This window comes from Littorina saxatilis, linkage group LG2 (assembly GCF_037325665.1).
Source record: "Littorina saxatilis isolate snail1 linkage group LG2, US_GU_Lsax_2.0, whole genome shotgun sequence".
NCBI classification, from domain to species: Eukaryota; Metazoa; Mollusca; class Gastropoda; order Littorinimorpha; family Littorinidae; genus Littorina; species Littorina saxatilis.
The window spans coordinates 20,259,806-20,280,961 of record NC_090246.1 but is presented as its reverse complement, the minus strand read 5'-3'; the positions used below and the strand labels follow the sequence as shown (position 1 = coordinate 20,280,961).

Below are 21,156 nucleotides of genomic sequence, written 5' to 3'. Positions count from 1 at the left end.
TTTAAATCGAAAGAAACATGGCGGGCAAGTGCAGAATAAAAATTCTGTTGGACAACACACAACCTTTCTGGATGTTTGTTGACGTCAGGAAATGTCCATGTATAGTTGACATCCAGGAAAGAATTCAACAGCAATGCAGAAACGTCACAGTTACGAATCTGTTGCTTGACGGTTGTGTTTTACCTCCTGATGAATCGTGTGAACTGCTGAGAGACAATGATGCTCTGCACGTGGAGTACGTCGAAATACCGTAAGTTTGACTGCTACTAGGGAATTAATGTCCAGAGCAACTAGTGTTCTATAAAAGACATGGGTAATGTTGAAATAAGCGTTGTAAATTCAGAGACCACAATCCAGTGGCACTATTGACTTCTTTTTTTTGTTGCCATTTTCTTTAATTTATAAATCATTTAAATGCAAGTCTCTTTGAGTTTGATCAAACCTAAGAATATAGTCTAATTTTTATTCCAAAATTAAGCCGATGGTTTCCTTCTAAAACTCATGTGGTACTGGTAATACTAAATCAGGATCAGGATCGGTACATTGCAGGAACCTATTTAGATTATCGTCGCAACGAAAACGAGAGAGCGCAGCCCCAGAATTTAAAAAATTTTAATGGTAGGAATTTTTGGATCCTAGCCTTTTTTCCTATTTCTAAGGAGATCAGTTAGTGGGGTTATGAAATGAAAGGCATAGATCTATACAGTTCATTCAGTAACTTCCAAGGTATCTAAAATGACTTGTTATGCTTACAAAAGCAGTTTCTGCAAAATTAGAGCCTTAAATTGTAGTAGAAAACCGCCCTGGAACGTTAAAGTTCAACATTACCAACATGATGAATCATGATTTTATACGCTAAGATGTCAGTTTGTAGACTTTTCTCATCTTTTTATGGACTTCTGTTGTAAAAGAAGCAAAGCTGCCAAAAGCTAGGGTGTCTGTGTTATTGTTAATCAGCGTATGTGGGTAGGTATATTCACGTACGTGAACTGTACTCAGCATTAAAAGGAGTAACACAAGAATAATCTCCCCAGTACATACTAGCTGTTGTGAGATACACCCCCCAGCCCCAATCGCTCTCATAAACTGATAAAACTGCAGCTGACAGACAGAGATATTGTGCATTATCAAATTTTCACTGTATGATAACCCATTCAGTATATATTGTGACCTTATTCTTCAGATTCAAGGAATGGAGCAGCGAATCTGCACACAGGTCATCAACACTATCTGCGAAGCATCGAAAAAGGAAGCGTCGAAAAAGGAAGCAGAGAGATGACAATGGAGATTCATCTGTCTCAGAGTGCATTTCAATACGCACAGCAGAGGAAGCTGGTGATGACCTGTATGCCTCAGAACCAACCGAGAAAAAGAAGAGCAAGAAGCACAAGAAAGAAAAAAGGAAACGAGAAGACAGCGATGCTTCTGATGACGACAGTTTGTGCCTGGCAAATGTAGCTCATTCTTCCAAAGCAGACAAACACAGTGAAAAAGAGATCATCAAGGAAAAGAACACGACCAAGAGGGGTTTAATCGAAACTGAGTACAAAAGTGGACATCAAGAAATAGCAGGGGAAGGTGATGAGCTAAAGGACGGTTCAGGGTCTGTAAAAGTAACAGAACCCATGCTAGACAATTCGTCTTTTGCTGATGCATCAGCCGGTGAAAAGAAGAAGAGAAGGAGAAGAAAGAAAAAGAAAACAACACAGGAAGATGAGTGTAAAGATGACAGCACTAGCGGCAGGAACAAGGCTGTTATTAATCCCAGTCCAGCCCCTCTGCGTCTGCCTAAATGGAACCAACCTAAAAGCAAGAAAATAGTGTTCTCCTCTGACGAGGATTGTGCCATGATGAGCGTTGACAACGAAGCAAATAGTGTATCTGGAACAATTGCAAATGCTGGTAGCGAACTGGCCAGTTTAACAAAAGGAAGCAGTGCAAATGAGCCGTTCACTTCAGGTACCCTTCAAGTAGCAGGGGCGGTGAACAATGCAGGTGATGCCTCGTGTCTGGGTGGTGATGCGAGTGTGGATTTGAACAATTACAGTGACATGAGCAGTTTTACTTATGAGCAAAGCAGTGAAGCTATAAATGGTGAGGAGAACTTGCACACTAACCAACACTATCAAGGAAAGGGGAAGGATGAGAGGCGGAATAAAAACAAAAAGTCAGCAGCATATGCCAAATCAGCATTGCCTGAGCAGTATCACTACACAGACCATCATCAGGTAAACACTTGTTCTTTGTAAATTAGAATAAAGACTGGATTTGTAAACTGGAGATTAACTAGTCTAATGTAATTGTAAATGTGTCTCTAGTGTGTTGCTGCAAGCACTCCGGGATGTGTGGGTCGGGCAGGATAATAATTATTGCTTTCTCTGGTGTATTATAAATATGTGTAGGATTTCAAGAACTCTTGTGGGTAAAATGAACTTGTGGAATGTTTGATTAAAATATAAAATGGGACCTGTAGTTGTAGTATGCAAAGTAATATTCACAACTGTTATTATGCTTGCACTGCACAATCTGACCACCTGAAGATGTCACCTCAGGAACGCGGAGAGCAGATGCCTCCCTATGTGAAATCCAGACGCCTAGCCAATGGAGCCATGGTCTACACGAGGACTCCTGCGTATGGAGAAATAGACAACAGTGGAACACCACCCCGTGAACTCAGCAAACAAAAGCAGCTGAACACAGTCTGCACCAATAAGTCCACCATTGTGCAGGTAAAAGTTAATTGCTTGTTGTAATAACATGTACAACCATGGCATGTTAGTCCATGTTAGGCATGAAAAAAGTCTTGATCCAGTTTTTGCCTTAACTTATCGTGTGTGTGCAAGGGCGGATCCAGGATCTTAAGGAAGGGGGGGCCCACCCAAACTTTTTTGCACAAACTTAAAGGCGCAGAGCGCCCTTATTGATGCTGGGGGGTCCGGAATTTTATTTTTCTCAAGGAAGCAAAATGCAGCAATTTAGGGCCACCTGAGCTCAGAAACTGTCATTTAATCATCTCTCTCTCTCTCTCTCTCTTTTTTTTTATTCCCTGAAGGGGGGGCCCGGGTCCCCTTAGCCCCCCCTAAATCCGCAACTGGTGTGTGTGTGTGTGTGAGGCTTTTGTTGAATTTGTTAAGTGATTCATGTAAGACTTTTATCATCTGCCTACATTTGCCCAGTTGTACATGCATGAACCCTCCATTCTGTTGATACATTTTCTTGGGTTCTTTTGGTTATGCAAACCTGCTTTTTTTTCCTGGAATCCCAACAGAACATATCACAGCCCCAAACCAACGGCAACAACGAGGGCCAATCCAACCAGGAACCAAAGAGGGACAACGGAGAGATGGTAGTGACAGTGACCCCACTTCACCGAGATTACTCACTCTTCCCTGACCTTACTGCTGCTCCAAAAGTGGGAGATAAAATTGCATATAAAGTAAATAATTTGATGTTGCCTACGATTTGCCAATTTTGATTTGGGGGGGGTGGGGGAGGTCTGAATGATATGTTTTTGAAGCCTTAAAGGGCTTATATATTAACACTAGGGGTATGTTTGCAGACTGCTGTCTTTTTAGATATATATATAAGCAGGTACAATTCTGCCCATAAGTCTGTCTTCGTCTAAGTGTGTCATGTTGCACTAGGTTCTTTACCTTATAGTCCAAGCATATTAGAGAACAACGTTGAAGTGACAATGACTAGGTTTAAAATGTCCCTTATCAGAAAGTTCAACCTCAGTCCTTTGATGTTTATTAAACACATTTTCATATAAAGTTGGCGCTTCATATGGAAAAGTGGCTTTGAAATTGACCCTTATCCTTCTTTGGGCTCTGTAAATGTCGGTCAATATAACACTTACCTCGACAGTACTATTCTTGCACATTATCTATTATAGGCCGAAAAAATTGGACAAAACGCTGCGTGGGTACAATTATCTCCCATAACCATGCGCCACCGTGGATCCCAAGCACTGTCTGAGTGCTTCCCCCTTACAGGATGTAGGTGGCGCGTCCTCTTTCTTTTTTCGCGCGTGACAGTAGGCTGTGTTTCTGCTGCGCTCCCGGATTATTTTGGATTCTAGAGTCTTCTTTTCTGTGTGGATTACCACCTGTTGGATTTTTGTGTGTTATTCCACTTCTGGCTTGAGGCTACGTTGTTTTTCTTCCAACTTGTGCCTCCGTTGTTGTGTGGCGGACTCGGCGTGCCTACCGTCCTACTTCGTGGTGACCGGTCGTCTGCTTCTCGTTTCGCCTCATTCACTTGAGTATTGACCTAATTTTCTTTGAATTTTGTTAATTCTCGATTTTTTAAGGGTACGTACAGGGCGAGGTAGGATGTCTCGTCTTGTTTTGGGCTCTGGTTCTACGGAACCAGAGTCTGCCGGGGGCAACCCTTCTCCGGGCGCACAGCGTCATGTTTTGCGCACGGACAGGGGGACCTTTCGGCGCTCCGACTCTCCCTCCCCAAACGCTTTGCGTTTGCGGCGAGGGAGGGCGGAGAAAGCCTGTTTGAGCAAGCTCAATGCGAGCTTGCTCAAACAGGCTGGGCTTGAACCTGGGACTTCGGGCGGGGCTGCGCCGTCGAAGGTTCGGGGAAGGTCGAGGGGAAAGAAAAAGCGTCTTTCTCCTTCTCCTTCCGTGGAACACGCTTCCCCCCCTTCGACGCCGTTGTCCGGCCCTCAGTCTCAGGCTTCAGCTCCTCCCGGTTTCAAGCCTGGGGGGAAGGTTTCCTTCTCCTCCCTGGCTCGAATCCGGGGGCGGGTCGATTCCCAACCCTCTTTGGGGGTTGGTGAATCTGATCTAGGGGCTACGGGAGAGACTCAGGTTTCGACTTCTTTCTTTTCCGGTGCCTCTCCCGTGCCCTCCTCGGTTTCCACCGCTGTGGAAGCCAGGAGGGACACGGGTCCTCCTCTGAACTCCCTCGCTGGGTCGTCTACTGCTGTTTCGACAGTAGTCTCGGACTCATGGGGGGGGAGATCGGAGGAGATGACGGGGTCTATGAATTCCCTCCCCGCTGGGGTTGGGATGCGAATTGACCCCGTTCAGGGCGGTCCTGTGGGGGCAGGGGTTTCAGGCATCGTGCCTACGACCACTGCTACTACGGTTCCCTCTGACGTCCGTGTGACTGGTGGCTGTCCCTCTATGAAACGCTCCGGCCGACTAGTTACTGGACGTGGAGGTGTTCGACAGAACGTGGTACTTCTGTCGAATGGTCAGGGCGACGGGAACATTGTTTCTGTTGCTCAAACCGACACCTCCGACCGGACCGTCTTGACCCCACGCCATTCCTTAGCGTCTGGTGTTCGGGTGACGGATGGTCCGGACCAAGGGTCCGGAACGGTCCAGGCTTACGGGTCGGGATCGAACCGGACCCACGGGTCCCGACTGGACTTGACCTCCGGGTTTGGTCCGGACGGGACCCATGGTACGGGACCGTACCGGACCTTAGGGTCCGGTGCGGGACAGTACCTCTGGCCCTTGCCGGACCCCCGGACCTACGGGTCCGGATGGTACGGTACGGGACCAGTGGTCCGGTCGGGACCGGACCACCCGACCACCTCTGTTGGTCCGGGTGGTCTGGCACCGAACCGGGACACACCGGACCACCGGACCTACGGGTCCGGATGGTACGGTACGGGACCAGTGGTCCGGTCGGGACCGGACCACCCGACCACCTCTGTTGGTCCGGGTGGTCTGGCACCGAACCGGAACACACCGGACCACCGGACCTACGGGTCCGGATGGTACGGTGTTTCCACGTCCGGACCGAACCACCCGAACACTTTTGTGGGTACGGATGGTTCTGTGCCGAACGGGACCTCCGGATGGTACGGGACCGGACCGGACCACCGGACCGGACCGGACCACCGGAACACCGGACCACTCGACCGGACCGGACCGGACCACCGGAACACCGGACCACCCGACCGGACCGGATCGGCACCCCCGACCGGACCGGACCATTTCTTTTCTGATCAGACCCGATGGGTCCCTGTTCAGTCTATAAATGGCGGGGGTTCGTTGGCTGGACTGACCCAACAGTCGCAGGGTTTTTGTTGTTCTCTCCCTTCGGCTGCTGGAGACGTTTCGTCTTTGGGGCAGGGGTCTTCGCGGCCTCTTGCTTCAGTGGGCGTTTCGTCACAGTCTACTTCATCACTTTCGGCTCCTCCCCCTCAAGCTTCCTACACTCCTGCTGTTGAGGAGTTGTCGGGAAGTGAAGAGGAGAGTGAGTCAGAGGACGATGGGGAGGAGGATCAGGGTCGCCCTGAGGTTAACACTGATCCTCTACCCTTGCCGGTTTCTGATGGAACTTCCGAAGCTATGCTTCGTACTTTCCAACAGTACATGACAGACATCACGCGGCGTCTTGACGCCACGGATGCCTCTCTTAAGCGTCTGTCGTCTAGTGTTCCCAACCCTTCGGTTGACACACAGGACGTGGAGTCTGAGGACGAGAGGCAGGAGGCTCTCCCTCGCACAGCTAGAAGGACGTTTGAACAGTTTCAGGACGTCCTTCCCTCCGACGCCCTCTCGTCCTTGGAGTCCGCTTCGGCCCGGGCGCGGGAGGCACACGCCGCGTCTGCCGGCGGCTCGTTTTATGAACGATCCGGCCGCCAGCAATTCGCGTTCCACCCTAGTCTTAGTGCCACGGTGGAAGCGGCAGCACATCGCCTGAGGAGTACAGATTCACGTGCGAACGCGACCTATGTTCCTCGGGAGGACGCGGATTCAGTGCCGTGCTTTCCTTCGGGAGGCGCACCTCCACTGTTTCCTCGTGTCCAATCTGTTTCGTCCCTCCCTTTTCCCTTTGACTCTCGAACTCTCCCTTTCCAGACTTCGAGTGTTCAGGGTGGGGCTGACGGTGATGTGTTCGTTGGGGAGGTGCCTTCGGTCAAGAAGGTGGAACTGAGCTCTGCTTCGTTCCACAATCTTGAGGCCACCGTTTCTTCCATTGTCGAGGCCCAATCACAGGCCTTGACATGGATGAGCACGCTGTCCACACTGTTGGACCCTCCCGATCGGGCAGAGTCCGATTCCACTCGGGTCCTTGACACGGTTCGAGTGGATCGGGCTTTGCATGCCGTGCGATCGTGCGTGACGACTGCGGCAGAATTGGCCATTGGAACACGGGTCCACTTGTTGGCCCTGTTCCGTGATCATTTTCTGGCTACTTCTTTAGTGCCTCCGGATATGAGGAAGAGTCTGAGGAACACGTTTCCTCAGCCTTCTTCCCTTTTTCATCCGGGCACTGTCCGTTCTGTGGTGGAGTCCACACGCCAGAGGAACACTGATTCTCTGATGGTTGGCCTCGCTGCTTCGGCGACGTCGGCGGGGAGTAAGAGAAGTGCTACAGTCACCTCCAGCTCCCAGCCTCAGAAGAAGAAGAAGAAGAAGCCAGTTTCACTGCCTCCTTCTTCCTCCTCTCAGGCGCCTGTCGCGTTCCCCCCTGCGGCCCCGGCTTCTCGTGCTCCCAAGCGTAAGAAGAAGGGTGCTCAGACAGGTAAGGGTAAGCAGCACCACCAGGGGGGTGGTCGCAAGCCTGCGCCTGCCCGCCAGCAGAATTTTCAGTGAGTCCCGGCCCTACGTTGACGCCCCCTCAAGTTGCCCCTCTTTCGTCCGTCGGTTCCCTTTTTCGGGCCCGCGACATGTGGGGCAGACTGGTCTCCAACCAGTTTATCTTGAGGGTGGTGGGGTCGGGGTTTTCTCTACCGCTGTCGTCACAACCTCCATTGTCCGCTCTACCTTTGACGTTCCCCCCTCCTCGAGACCCTGCCAGATGGCAGGCTCTTCAAGACGAGGTGAACTCGTTGGTCGAGAAGAAGGCTGTCTACCCCCTTTCTCAGCCTTCTCCGGGGTTCTACTCCCGCCTGTTCACCGTCCCCAAAAAGGACGGCAGGTTCAGGCCGGTGTTGGACCTCTCCACCTTGAACTTGTACCTTCGCAGGTGCAAGTTCAAGATGGAAACCCCTTCGTCGGTCCGGTTGGCCATCCGGCCAAACGATTGGGCCACGTCTGTGGACCTCCAGGATGCTTACTTCCACATCCTGGTGGCCCCGGGGTACCGACATCTGCTCCGGTTTGTTTGGGAGGGCACAGTGTTCGAGTTTCGGGCCCTCCCATTCGGCCTGTCCTTGGCCCCGCTGATTTTTACAAAGGTGGTCAAGGAGCTGGCGGCGTTGGTCAGAGCTCAGGGTGTGCGTCTGCGTCAATATTTGGACGATTGGCTCACCCTGGCCCAGTCTCGCGATCAATGCCTCCAACACACCCGGCAGGTCCTGGAACGGACCCATGCTTTGGGGTTCCAGATACAGTGGCACAAGTCAGACCTCGTGCCAGCCCAGCAGTTTTGCTACTTGGGGATGGCGTTCGACACAGTGCTTTACACTGTGTCTCCCTCCCCGGACAGAATCCTCTCCCTGAGGCGAAAGATCCTCTCCATTCAGGCTTGCCGCGCTGTTCCTCACAGGCGGCTGGCGGAACTGTTGGGTTCCATGGAGTCTGTCGCTCTGCTGCTGCCCCTTGCAAGGCTACACAAACGTCCCCTGCAACGGGCAGTAGCAGATCGGACTTCCAGGCCTCTCGATTACACCGAGTTGGTCCAGATCGGGCCTTGGTTTCACGAGGCTGTAGTCCAATGGCTGGACCCGATCTGGCTCAACTCTGCGGTGCCTATCCAACCGAGACGGCCGTCTCTCTTCCTGTACACCGACGCTTCTACGCGGGGTTGGGGGGCCCACCTGGACCTGCACGAGGCCCAGGGGGTCTGGACCCAGGAGGAGTCCCTCCTACACATCAACTTTCTAGAGTTGGAGGCGGTTCGTCGGGCTCTGCTGGAGTTTCGCCTCCTGATTCGGGATCAGGATGTGTTGGTCCACGGGGACAACACCACATGCCTAGCTTACCTTCGCCACCAGGGGGGCACCAATTCTCGGTCCCTCTCCCTGTTAGCGGAGGAGATTCTGCTCTGGTGCCAGACCAATCAGGTCCGGATGTCAGTCCAATTCGTTCCGGGGAAACTGAACGCCCTGGCCGACATTCTCAGTCGGGGCGATCAGGTTCTCCCCACAGAATGGACCATCGCTCACAACGTTCTACGGCGTCTGTGGGCAAGGTGGGACCGTCCTCTGATCGATCTGTTCGCAACTCGATTCAGCGCTCGGCTTCCCAGGTACGTCAGCCCCTTTCGAGACACGAATGCGTTCCACGTGGACGCATTCACTCTCTCGTGGAGGCTCCTCGATGCTTACGCCTATCCCCCGACATCTCTGATTCCGAGGGTACTGGCAAAGTATCTGCAGGAACGGCCAAGACTGATTTTGGTCGCGCCTTACTGGCCAACAGCTCCGTGGTTTCCAGATCTTCGCGGTCTCACCCACGTAGACCCTCTACCTCTGAATCTGGACGGGGGAAGTCTGCTCCAGCCTCGATCAGGCCTCCCTCATCCACGTCCAGAGAGTCTGTGCTTGACCGCATGGCTCTTGTGCGCTCCAAACTGCTTGCACTAGGATTGCACAAGAGTTCAGTAGAGTTTTCCTTGAACGCTAAGAGGCGATCAACTAATCAGCTCTATGACTTACGCTGGAGAGCTTGGGCCTCCTTCGCCTTGTCCAAGGGGATAAAGCCGCTTTATCCCTCAACACAGGACTTGGCCAACTTCCTGGTGGAAGTGTATCAAAAGAAGAGTCTTTCTTCTAAGACTCTTCTTGGATACAAATCTGCCATCACTTCCACGATTGCGGCTGCTACTGGTCGCAGACCTGAACACTTGATCAGTTCCTCCCTCATTGCTAATGTCCTTTCGGGTATTAGCAATGCAGCGGTGTCTAAACCTCGGGTTTCATTTCCCAAGTGGGATGTCTTCCTGGTTCTCAAACTCCTGCGTAGCAAGGAGTTTGAACCCCTGGCAGGCATTAGTATCAAGTTCCTGACTTTTAAGACTGTGTTCCTCATCGCTTTAGCCACTTGCCGTAGACTCAGTGGTATTCAAGCTTTGAGTGGCCTGGAATTTGACATTGAGTTCACCACACATCAGGTGACGTTGGCTTTCCTACCAGACTTTCGAGCCAAGAATCAGAATGCCTCGGAGTTGTCCAAACCAGTAGTCATTCAAGCCTTGGCTCCCACTCTTGAACATGATGACCCTGATCGCTTCCTCTGCCCAGTACGTGCCCTTAGAGTGTACCTGGATAGAACACGTAGCTTTCGGTCTTCTAAGCGGTCACTGTTTGTCTCGCTTAATCCGAAGTACCAATCGGATATTTCTAGACAAACTTTAGCTCGTTGGCTGACCTTGCTTATCAAACAGGCTTATGTTCATGCTCAAGTGGATGTGGTCCCTGACATCAGGGCACACGAGATTCGGGCTATCGGCTCCTCGTTGGCGCACGTGCGGGGTGCCTCGCTCCAAAGCATAATGGCGGTCGCGTTCTGGAAGACTCCAGCCACGTTTATTAACCACTATATGCGAGACTTTTCCAGTCTCAGGCTTGACCAGTCGTATGGCATTGCCAAAGCAGTGGTTGCCAGCATGGTCACGTCAGTCTAAGGTATTTTTCTTGGGTATATTTTCTTTTACAGTAGTACTGTTCGAAAATTGCCTGGGTATCTTAATCCTTGGATTTAAGTGATTTTGATTAAGGAGTTTAATACTCTACATATCACCCTCACACCACTCTGGTATTCTGTGCAAGAATAGTACTGTCGAGGTAAGTGTTATATTGACTGTAAGGCTTCTTTTTAAGCCTACTGTCTATATGATACTTACCGAGACAGTACTATTAGAGTTTCCCTCCCGCCTCCCCTCTTGATATGTTATGGGCTTTTTGAGGGTCTGCAGCTCATAAAGAAAGAGGACGCGCCACCTACATCCTGTAAGGGGGAAGCACTCAGACAGTGCTTGGGATCCACGGTGGCGCATGGTTATGGGAGATAATTGTACCCACGCAGCGTTTTGTCCAATTTTTTCGGCCTATAATAGATAATGTGCAAGAATAGTACTGTCTCGGTAAGTATCATATAGACAGTAGGCTTAAAAAGAAGCCTTACATTTGGGGCTATGGTTGTAAAACGGTATCTACTGGTCACCCCAATGTATAAACTGAAAACTCTTTCTGCACCAGAACACGCAGAAAGGATTGTATCTGCCTGATGTCTGATGCTTTTCAAAATCCCCAACCACTAACACCTTCAAAACGGACATTAACTGACACTGTTGTTTTTCCCTATATAATCCTTACTATTTTTCCGAGACGTTGTCCTGTTGTGTATTTAGCTTGCCACAACCCCATACATGGTCCTAAAAGTTAAAGTTGAAGAAAATACTAAAGATAAATGAACAAGCTGACGCAGTGTCATTCGCACCGTGAATCCCCCCATGGGAACATACTAAAGTCTGGTTCCAAATAGGCTCAATTTCCTTCTATTTCTTTGTATTTCTGCCTCGTAGGGGTAGGGGTGTTCAAACCAAAGGCACCTTTAAACCAAAATTCAAATCACACATCTTACAATACTAAGACAGTCAGCAGTGAAAGGGTGTCTGCTGGTAAAAAATTCCAAACAATCCTAAAAGTACTTCACTACTAAACGTGCTTTTAAAAAGAGCCGTTATTTTCCCCTCTATAATCAGTATTGTGTTTTCTGCGAACATGTAGTCTATTTAGATGGTTGTCATGTGCACATGAGTTGCTAAAGCGTTTTCAGTTGGGCATATGTCGAAAAGCAAAGAATTAGCCCTTTGAAAACCATCAGAACTGTCACACAAAAATAACATTTACCTATCTCACCAACTGACCAAACATAGGGCTTTTCCTTATGTATTATGTATTGTCGTGTTTTTTGTAGCATACTTGTGAAAACAGCCACCACTGTTGTAAATGATACTTTAAAGAGCATTATTTCATTTTTACAGTTGAAGGACAACCTGGACTGCCGTATATTACAGCTGTTTTACAATCAGCCAAAATTTTCTCAACAAACGTATGTTAAGAACAACTCCCATAGTGAAATTGAAGGAAAACAAAGTGAAAACCCCCCTGCCATAGAGGAGCTAAAGAATCAACAATAAACGACTGCATGGATAGCTTGATGCACGAATGCATTGCGGACATGTTTGTCTCCAACCAAGAGAAAGTTCCAAAAAATCCCTTTTGTGCTTCTTATTATACAGTGACGTCAAAGACAGCCTTTTCTGCTGTTCATACATTCAGGGGTTATGGTTACACTAAACGACGTAGTTGTAGCCATACTGCCATCCAGATTTATTTTTTCCTTGCGAGCAGTCACAGGGTGTTTGTGCTGTCTGCCAACCGTCAGACGACCCCGCCCAAGTCTGTTAAGGGACCGTTTGACCGTTATAGAACGCGTCTTTTTGATTTTTTAGCACATTTGGAAACGGTTGATTTTTATCCCTACCATTGTTTCCAAACATTATATAGGAATGTTTTGTGAACAACGGATAATAGCCGCTACTCGCATGTGTAGCAAAAGTGAGCGTACATACTCACCCTGGTCGTACAGCCGTTGTCCGTTGCCCGTCTTCATCTGTCTGTACAAATCATTACCTTTGGATTTTTCTCGAACGCTATGAAGTGAAGAAACACCAAATGTTGCAAAATGTTGTATGACCCCAAGAGCTCAAAAAAGATACTTGAGAACCTTGACCTTACCTTAAGGTCAAGGTCACAGGGAGAATGAATGTGGTCTAAAAACTGCAAAATTTCACATTGTGCCAGTTTTCTGGAAAACAAATTAAAAACAGCGGGCTTAGTTTTGTATGGTATACAAGAAAAAGAAAGCCTTATCTTCTGATACCATTTTGGTTGACCTCGCTTCAATGTCAAGGTCACAGGAGTCCTTCAAAGTTGAATTGTATACATGTTTTGAAGTGACCTTGACCCTGAACTATGAAAAAAATCTTTCAAACTTCATAATTGTGTGGGGCACATGTTATATACTGATATTGAGCCACATTTAGTCACATATCATCAAGGTCAAGGTCACTTTGCCCCTTATGAAATGTGACTGAAACGGGCAATTGAATCACTAAAAGTGACAATGTCTCTTTGTAGAAAGTGCCAATAAGTATGTTTATGCTTCCTATGTCTTGAATTGATAGCCTTGTGATGTGTGACCTTTGATGATCTTGACCTTGGCCAAAGGTCATGTGTAATTTGGTAGGAAAAATCTGTAAACCAGTTCTAATAGTGTACAATGTCCTTGCCAGCTTCAGTTGTTAGACCTTCACCTTCAAGGTCACCTGAAGGTCAAGGTCACTTTAAGACAAAGGTCAAGCATGAGAGTCGCATGGGCTTTGCTTTGTTAAGATTTTTTACCAAGACACATGGATTTCTTTACCCGGCTTGGTCACATTTTTCATAGGGGTCAATGTGACCTTGACCCTAACGATATGTGACCAGATGTGGCTCACTATGAAATTCTAACAAACGCCCCACTCAGTGTTTAAGTTTGTAAGAGATATCGTCCATAGTAAAGTTAAAGGGGCAAGCTCACATTAAAATATATGTCTACAATTCAACTTTGAAGGGCTCCTCTGACCTTGACATTGAAGCGAGGTCAACCAAAATGGTATCAGAAGATAAGGCTTTCTTTTTCTTGTATACCATACAAAACTAAGCCCGCTGTTTTTAATTTGTTTTCCAGAAAACTGGCACAATGTGAAATTTTGCAGTTTTTAGACCACATTCATTCTCCCTGTGACCTTGACCTTAAGGTAAGGTCAAGGTTCTCAAGTATCTTTTTTGAGCTCTTGGGGTCATACAACATTTTGCAACATTTGGTGTTTCTTCACTTCATAGCGTTCGAGAAAAATCCAAAGGTAATGTTCAGTACAGACAGATAAAGACGGGCAACGGACAACGGCTGGACGACCAGGGTGAGTATGTACGCTCACTTTTGCTACACATGCGAGTAGCGGCTATTATCCGTTGTTCACAAAACATTCCTATATAATGTTTGGAAACAATGGTAGGGATAAAAATCAACCGTTTCCAACTGTGCCAAAAAATCAAAAAGACGCGTTCTATAACGGTCAAACGGTCCCTTAACTCATTCGCTGCGCGTCGGAACTGGAATTCCGACACCTGTGTTTAGCGTTGGCTGCGTGCCGGCACTTGAGTTCCGACGGATATCACGAATTTTTAACGGTGTAAACGGTCCTGCTGACCAAGGGAAACAACCCCTGCAATGAACTTCTATCTGTCTACAGTGGTACCATTCACTGTAAACAGTTCCTTCCCTTAAATTGTTGGGATTAATAAAAATTTTGTTGACGGTGTGCGACCCACGTGTTTTGACTTTTCCAAGATGGCGGATCGTTCTGCTGAGACGTAGTAACTTGAAAAGAGTGCTAGAACGTGTTATTCAGTACGGTTCTGATCTTGACCTCAGTGATGATGATAGTGGAGATGATATTTTAGATTCTGGTGACGATTTTGTGCCAATGGACGATCATTTGGGTGATGATTCGGGCAATGCAAGTGTCGATCATGACATTGTGTATGATGAACCCATGACGTAGAAAGTTTTTTTGTTTTGCTTCAAATTGGATATTTTGCGTGGATATGAAGACAACAAAAGGTATGTACTTTCAAATGTTTCATATACAGTGGTCGCCGGTTAATATGACCGCGGTTAATATGACCAGCCGCGTATTATGACCAATTTTACCCGGTCCGGAATTGTCCTTCTTTGTTATGTATTAGAAAAAGTCGCTTAATATGACCACAACGCCGCTTAATATGGCCACATTGTTTCGAGAAAATGGCAACAAGTTCACATCTTTTTCAGTTTGAAATCACTCGGGGGAAAAAAATACATACGATTTTTTGAAAAAGGCAAAAAGGCGTGCGATATTTTCTTTCTTTTTCGTGAATGAAACTAAAGTGATCAGTGATCAGTGCTCAGTGATCTCTAATGTCGCGATCATTATTCTCTCTCTTTTTTTCCCCGAGACAGAGCGTCATAAAAAAGGCAAAAAAGGGTGCGATCTTTTCATTATTTCCCGTGAATAAATCTAAAGTGATCACGAACATTATTCTCTCTCTTTTTGGCAAACAGAGCACGAGCCAACCAATCTTTCAGTCTGATTCAAGAGGAAACATTGTCGAAACGAAAACGCCAAGATCGGACAGCCCAGGAAAAGCTAGAACTTATTGACAAATTTAAAGCTCTACCATCCTGTAGTATGCGTGAGAGTGCTGCACAGTTGGGCGTCAACAGAGGATTTTTGACAAACATTCTCAAGAATGAAGACAGCGTGAGGAAGGAGTTACATTTTCTTACAATTATTAATTACAAAAAAAAAATTCGTTTTGCGATTTTTTTTAAGTCGTTTTATCTAACATCGGTTAATATGACCAGCCGCTTATTATGACCATTTTATCCCGGTCCCAAAGTGGTCATATTAACCGGCGACCACTGTATTTTCTAAAAGAGTAAGTTTCAAACTTTGCAAAAACATAAGGTATGTAAGGTTATCTTGTGTTGTTGATTTTTAATATTTTTTTCAAAATGGCTCTAAATCGCGCGTTGGCAGGGAACACAGGGGAAATTTAGCTGCGCAGCGAATGAGTTAACAGACTTGGGCTGGGTCATCTAACGGTTGGCAGACAGCACAAACACCCTGTGACTGCTCGGAAGGAAAAAATAAATCTGGATGGCAGTATGGCTACAACTACGTCGTTTAGTGTAACCATAACCCCTGAATGTATGAACAGCAGAAAAGGCTGTCTTTGACGTCACTGTATAATAAGAAGCACAAAAGGGATTTTTTGGAACTTTCTCTTGGTTGGAGACAAACATGTCCGCAATGCATTCGTGCATCAAGCTATCCATGCAGTCGTTTATTGTTGATTCTTTAGCTCCTCTATGGCAGGGGGATTTTCACTTTGTTTTCCTTCAATTTCACTATGGGAGTTGTTCTTAACATACGTTTGTTAAGAAAATTTTGGCTGATTGTAAAACAGCTGTAATATACGGCAGTCCAGGTTGTCCTTCAACTGTAAAAATGAAATAATGCTCTTTAAAGTATCATTTACAACAGTGGTGGCTGTTTTCACAAGTATGCTACAAAAAACACGACAATACATAATACATAAGGAAAAGCCCTATGTTTGGTCAGTTGGTGAGATAGGTAAATGTTATTTTTGTGTGACAGTTCTGATGGTTTTCAAAGGGTTAATTCTTTGCTTTTCGACATATGCCCAACTGAAAACGCTTTAGCAACTCATGTGCACATGACAACCATCTAAATAGACTACATGTTCGCAGAAAACACAATACTGATTATAGAGGGACAAATAACGGCTCTTTTTAAAAGCACGTTTAGCAGTGAAGTACTTTTAGGATTGTTTGGAATATTTTACCAGCAGACACCCTTTCACTGCTGAGTGTCTTAGTATTGTAAGATGTGTGATTTGAATTTTGGTTTAAAGGTGCCTTTGGTTTGAACCCCCCCACCCCTACGAGGCAGAAATACAAAGAAATAGAAGGAAATTGAGCCTATTTGGAACCAGACTTTAGTATGTTCCCATGGGGGGATTCACGGTGCGAATGACACTGCGTCAGCTTGTTCATTTATCTTTAGTATTTTCTTCAACTTTAACTTTTAGGACCATGTATGAGGTTGTGGCAAGCTAAATACACAACAGGACGACGTCTCGGAAAAATAGTAAGGATTATATAGGGAAAAACAACAGTGTCAGTTAATGTCCGTTTTGAAGGTGTTAGTGGTTGGGGATTTTGAAAAGCATCAGACATCAGGCAGATACAATCCTTTCTGTGTGTTCTGGTGCAGAAAGAGTTTTCAGTTTATACATTGGGGTGACCAGTAGATACCGTTTTACAACCATAGCCCCAAACGACATTTACAGAGCCCAAAGAAGGATTAGGGTCAATTTCAAAGCCACTTTTCCATATGAAGCGCCAACTTTATATGAAAATGTGTTTAATAAACATCAAAGGACTGAGGTTGAACTTTCTGATAAGGGACATTTTAAACCTAGTCATTGTCACTTCAACGTTCCCTTCACTAAAGTGGCTAAGATGCCTGGACTATTAAGAGGGCTGTCACACATGCGACTGAGTCGCGCGATTTACCCTGTCACACAGCCGACTCAGTCGTAGAAAACAGCTACGACAAGTCTGCGACTCAGTCTCATGCGATTCCCTCGTAGCTTTGAGGTTTAGAACATGTTCTATTCCTGCGATCCAGTCGTCGGTCAATCGCAGGGGCAGAGCCAACAGAGCCAATCAGAACGCGTTGCTGCGGCCTTGACGCCGTGACGTAAAATAATGGCGGACAGTGGCGTACAGCGTCTCTTCGTCGATTCAAAACTTTTTGGAAGAACAGTTTTTTACTCAGATATAAAGGAGACGTTTTAGGCGTGTACAGCGGTCGGAAAACATTAATTGCAGCTGTCTGGGAACTTTATTTCTTGCAAAGGCGTAATGCTGAAAGGATTTTTTCAGAAAGGTAGAGCGACGTTCGAACATTTAGCGTCTGCTCTCGCAAAGCGCATTTGCCGTGTTCACTATGACACGTCACTTCCGCCCCACTCGCGTGGAGTTATCGTTCGCCAGTCGTTCGTCTATCGTTCATCGTGTGACGGGTCAATGGCCTACGATGTGATGTGCGATCGGCCAAAGACTGAATCGCAACGACTGAGTCGCCTGTATGACCGAGGCTTAAGTGCCTGTTAGAAAAATGTACTAACTGATAATGTGTCAATTTAGAACATGAAACAAATTTTGAGATCCATTGATCTATGGGCTAAATTCTGCAGTAAGCTTTTGCTGATACAATGTATTATGTAAGAATCCTGCCATCTGTTGGTTGCAGTCAGCATTTGCAGCTTGAGCCTTTTATTTCTAGAAAATGCTTCTCATGCTTTTATTGTTTGACTGTAGTACATGTTCTATTCATTAACATGCTTTCAGGTGCTAGAGCTGGGGGAGAACTATGCTCCTGGAATATCCGACTACAAGGTATGAAGAAAAAAAGTGAAAGTAATAATCTGCTTTACATCATTTGTGAGTTCTTCCTTGTAATGATTAGGATGACAATTTGAATTAAACTCTCAGACCTAATGGGCATGGAATTTTGAATGATGGCATGCTGAATTTCTGGTGAATTTATGGAATGTATTGCTGTATGCATGCATTTGTGTGCATTTTTCTGCTATGTTGAGAATTAAGTACACTAGTTCAGAAATTTGCTGGCATTGGTATATATATGCTAATTTGTAAACATAACTGAGTATGATGCCAAAACAGAGGAAGTGATGAGAGTAACACACAAACAGGACTTTGTAGTTCTATGTTCGTTTGAAATTGTATAGAATTGGATAGAATGATGATTGACCTTTACTCATTTGCAGGAAGCTGAGGTTTTGGGGTACGAGGCAACCAGCCAGGTGGTTACTATCAAAGTGCTGCAGACCGAGTTCTCTTCTGGTAATTGAAGAAGCTTTATTTGCATGTGTACAGGAAAACAAAAATCTTTTGGGGAGGGAAGAAGATGGGGTAAGGGGTGGTGGCAGGAGGGCAGAACTGGAGAATAAACAATGCTCGGAAATAGCTTACAGGATTTTTATTAGCTGCGGAAGAGTTATATTTCTTGAAGGTGAGGCAAGCTGAGCTATTTATAGTTCAGTGGGAATTACCCATGGAGACAAGCTGTTGACATCACAGTGAATAATAAGCTGTGATCTGCATGTTTCAAAGAAAATAATATATCAAGCAGGGACATGATAAACAGCCTTTTTCTTTTAAAACATGCACATCCGAGCTCAGAATGAACTCGTGCCTCCACTTGTCACTAAATAAGGCTTAGCTTGCTTCACTTTTAAGGAATATAACTCTTCCACAGCCCATAAAACCCAGCAGAATTATTTCCAGGATTGGTATTGGTACATAATGATGATTGATCAAGTTTGCAGGATGGACATTTATATCTTAAATATTGTGAATATGATGCCATGTGCACAAGCATATTTATTTGTTGCCTGCTGTAGCTTATTTCTAAATGGGAGTTTTACATGTGTGGAGGTGCTGAAAATAAGTGTGCCTCTGCTTGTGTGTTGTCAGCTGAAATATTCACAGAGATTGAAGCTTGGTGGCTAAAACTATATGTACACAATTGTCTTGTTCTTTAGGGAAGAAGACACCAGGCAGGTTTGATCTACCCGAAGGTGAAGGTGAAGAGGAAGAAGTAAGGATAATACGAAGTCTGTGCATTGTTTGTATGTGTACATGCATTCTTACAATGCGTTAAGCTTTTTTCCTCTTAATTTTATGAAGATGAAACAAATCATGACCGGACGTGGTGGTGACTTTTTACCGTCAGCACAGTGCTGATGGGATCATCAGGCCAATTTTACCTGAACGGATATTTTTAACATGTGAAAAGTAAACAGTGTTCACTTATCAAAGGAGAAGCTTTCCGTACCATGATTCTTTGATAAGGGGTAGTTTTTGATGTAACTGTTCTATTGCTGATTTTTCTTTAATTTCCTTCCCTTTAGACAGAATTTAATCTTCCTTTATATACATTTTTTTAAACTTGAGATAACACATTGGAATGAACTATGAGTTTCGATAATATAGAAATAAATTTATTTTTGAAATGCTATTTCTTATTTGCAGATCGAAATAGAACTCTCTTCCATGTTTGAGCCCAAGCTGATGACTTCTTCCTGATTCTCTGTCACTGGCTGATTGCGTTGGCATCATGTAGACTGCTTTGATTTTGAGAAGATATTGCAGTATTTACGGTGTATTTAAGATGGAATGTCTTTCCAGTTCTAATCATCATTCTGTTTGTCTCTGGTGTATTTGAGCGTTTGTTCTATGAATGAAAAGAGGGGAGGATTGGAATCATAACTAAGGCATACTTGTTTTCATGGCCCTAGCAGTCTTATTGATTACTGTTACATTCTTCTTTAGTTTCAAGTGTATGAGTTGACGTTGAAGCGTTCTTGTTGATCGTTGCAAAGGAATACAGTTTTGATGTGTTTATGAATGCTTCATTGTCTGGAAAAATGTACATCTTTGATTTATTTTATTTGTTGTTGCTGTTCTGCAGACATTTTGACGTTTGTTAAGCAGGTTTTTATAAAAGTACATGTAATGACCACACTTTGACCTTTGGTGAACACTTTTATGTGACTGGAGTGCATACTCTATTATTTTTTAGTGAGTGTGAATATTGCAGGTGCATGTACAAATGGTGTGTGTGTGCGATAACTGCTCTTCATTAGGTTAGTCTGGAGTGAGCGCAACATAGTGCTGAATTTCTTCTGTGAGAAAGTGTGGTTGCTGTTAGCAGAGATGGCTGTAAGTGTAACTAAAACACAAACACAGATGCCTGCACGCAACTCATAGCTGTAGATTTAAAATCTGGAACATGCCCCTCAACCAGGCTCTTTTCAAAAGGAATTATTTAAAGCTAAAGAGTATCGACAAAATTAATAAATTGGCTTTTGAAAGATAGAGGGGACACAATGCAGCTCCAATCCATGTTCGACTAAACTGGATACTGTCCCCTGATGTGCGTGTGTGAGTCTCGCTTGTCCACCCCCAATTCTCCCAAGCATGCCCCAATGAAAAGCCGGAGCTGTACAGGGCAGTGGGAGACTTGGGGAGACCGTATGGGACATGCACACGCACATCAGGTGATCGACTGACACCAGGGTTGTCAAAACATGGATTGGAGCTGCATTTTATCCCCCCCTTTTTTTTTAAATTAATAAGTTTTATTGGTATTCTTCAGCTTTAAATAGAGGGTTTGACATCATTTACATGTTTCGTTCCTGAAGTTCCCTATTAACCTTAAACCATTCTTTTTTCTCTCTTATTTCATTTTTACATTTAGTCAAATTTTGACTAAATGTTTTAACATAGAGGGGGAATAGAGAGGAGGGTCCTGGTGTAGAGCGATTTAGAGAAAAATACTGGACCGATCTTCATGAAACTTGACATGAGAGATCCCGAGTATGGTATCTCCAGATTTTTTTTTCTCATTTTTTTTATAAATGTCTTTGATGACGTCATATCCGTTCGTGAAAGTTGAGGCGGCACTGTCATGATCTCATTTTTAAACCAAATTGGTTGAAATTTTGGTCAAGTAATCTACGACGAA

The 21,156-nt window shown here is 45.5% G+C and overlaps 1 protein-coding gene across 2 annotated transcripts; it reads left to right on the top strand.

Annotated features, from left to right (window-relative positions):
* Positions 1–18: 18 nt before the first annotated feature.
* On the top strand, positions 19–20,156 carry LOC138958432 (coilin-like). 2 transcript variants are annotated; one of them, XM_070329583.1, is made up of 8 exons: positions 19–250; positions 1,184–2,228; positions 2,553–2,729; positions 3,269–3,436; positions 17,955–18,002; positions 18,395–18,470; positions 19,172–19,227; positions 19,662–20,156. In XM_070329583.1, exons 1-8 carry the CDS (start codon positions 72–74, stop codon positions 19,713–19,715), a joined length of 1,803 nt encoding a protein of 600 aa, XP_070185684.1. In that variant the 5' UTR covers positions 19–71; the 3' UTR covers positions 19,716–20,156. The 2 variants fall into 2 exon arrangements, with proteins under 2 accessions (XP_070185684.1, XP_070185683.1); XM_070329582.1 differs by having other exon boundaries at positions 2,541–2,729.
* The last annotated feature ends 1,000 nt before the right edge of the window (positions 20,157–21,156 follow it).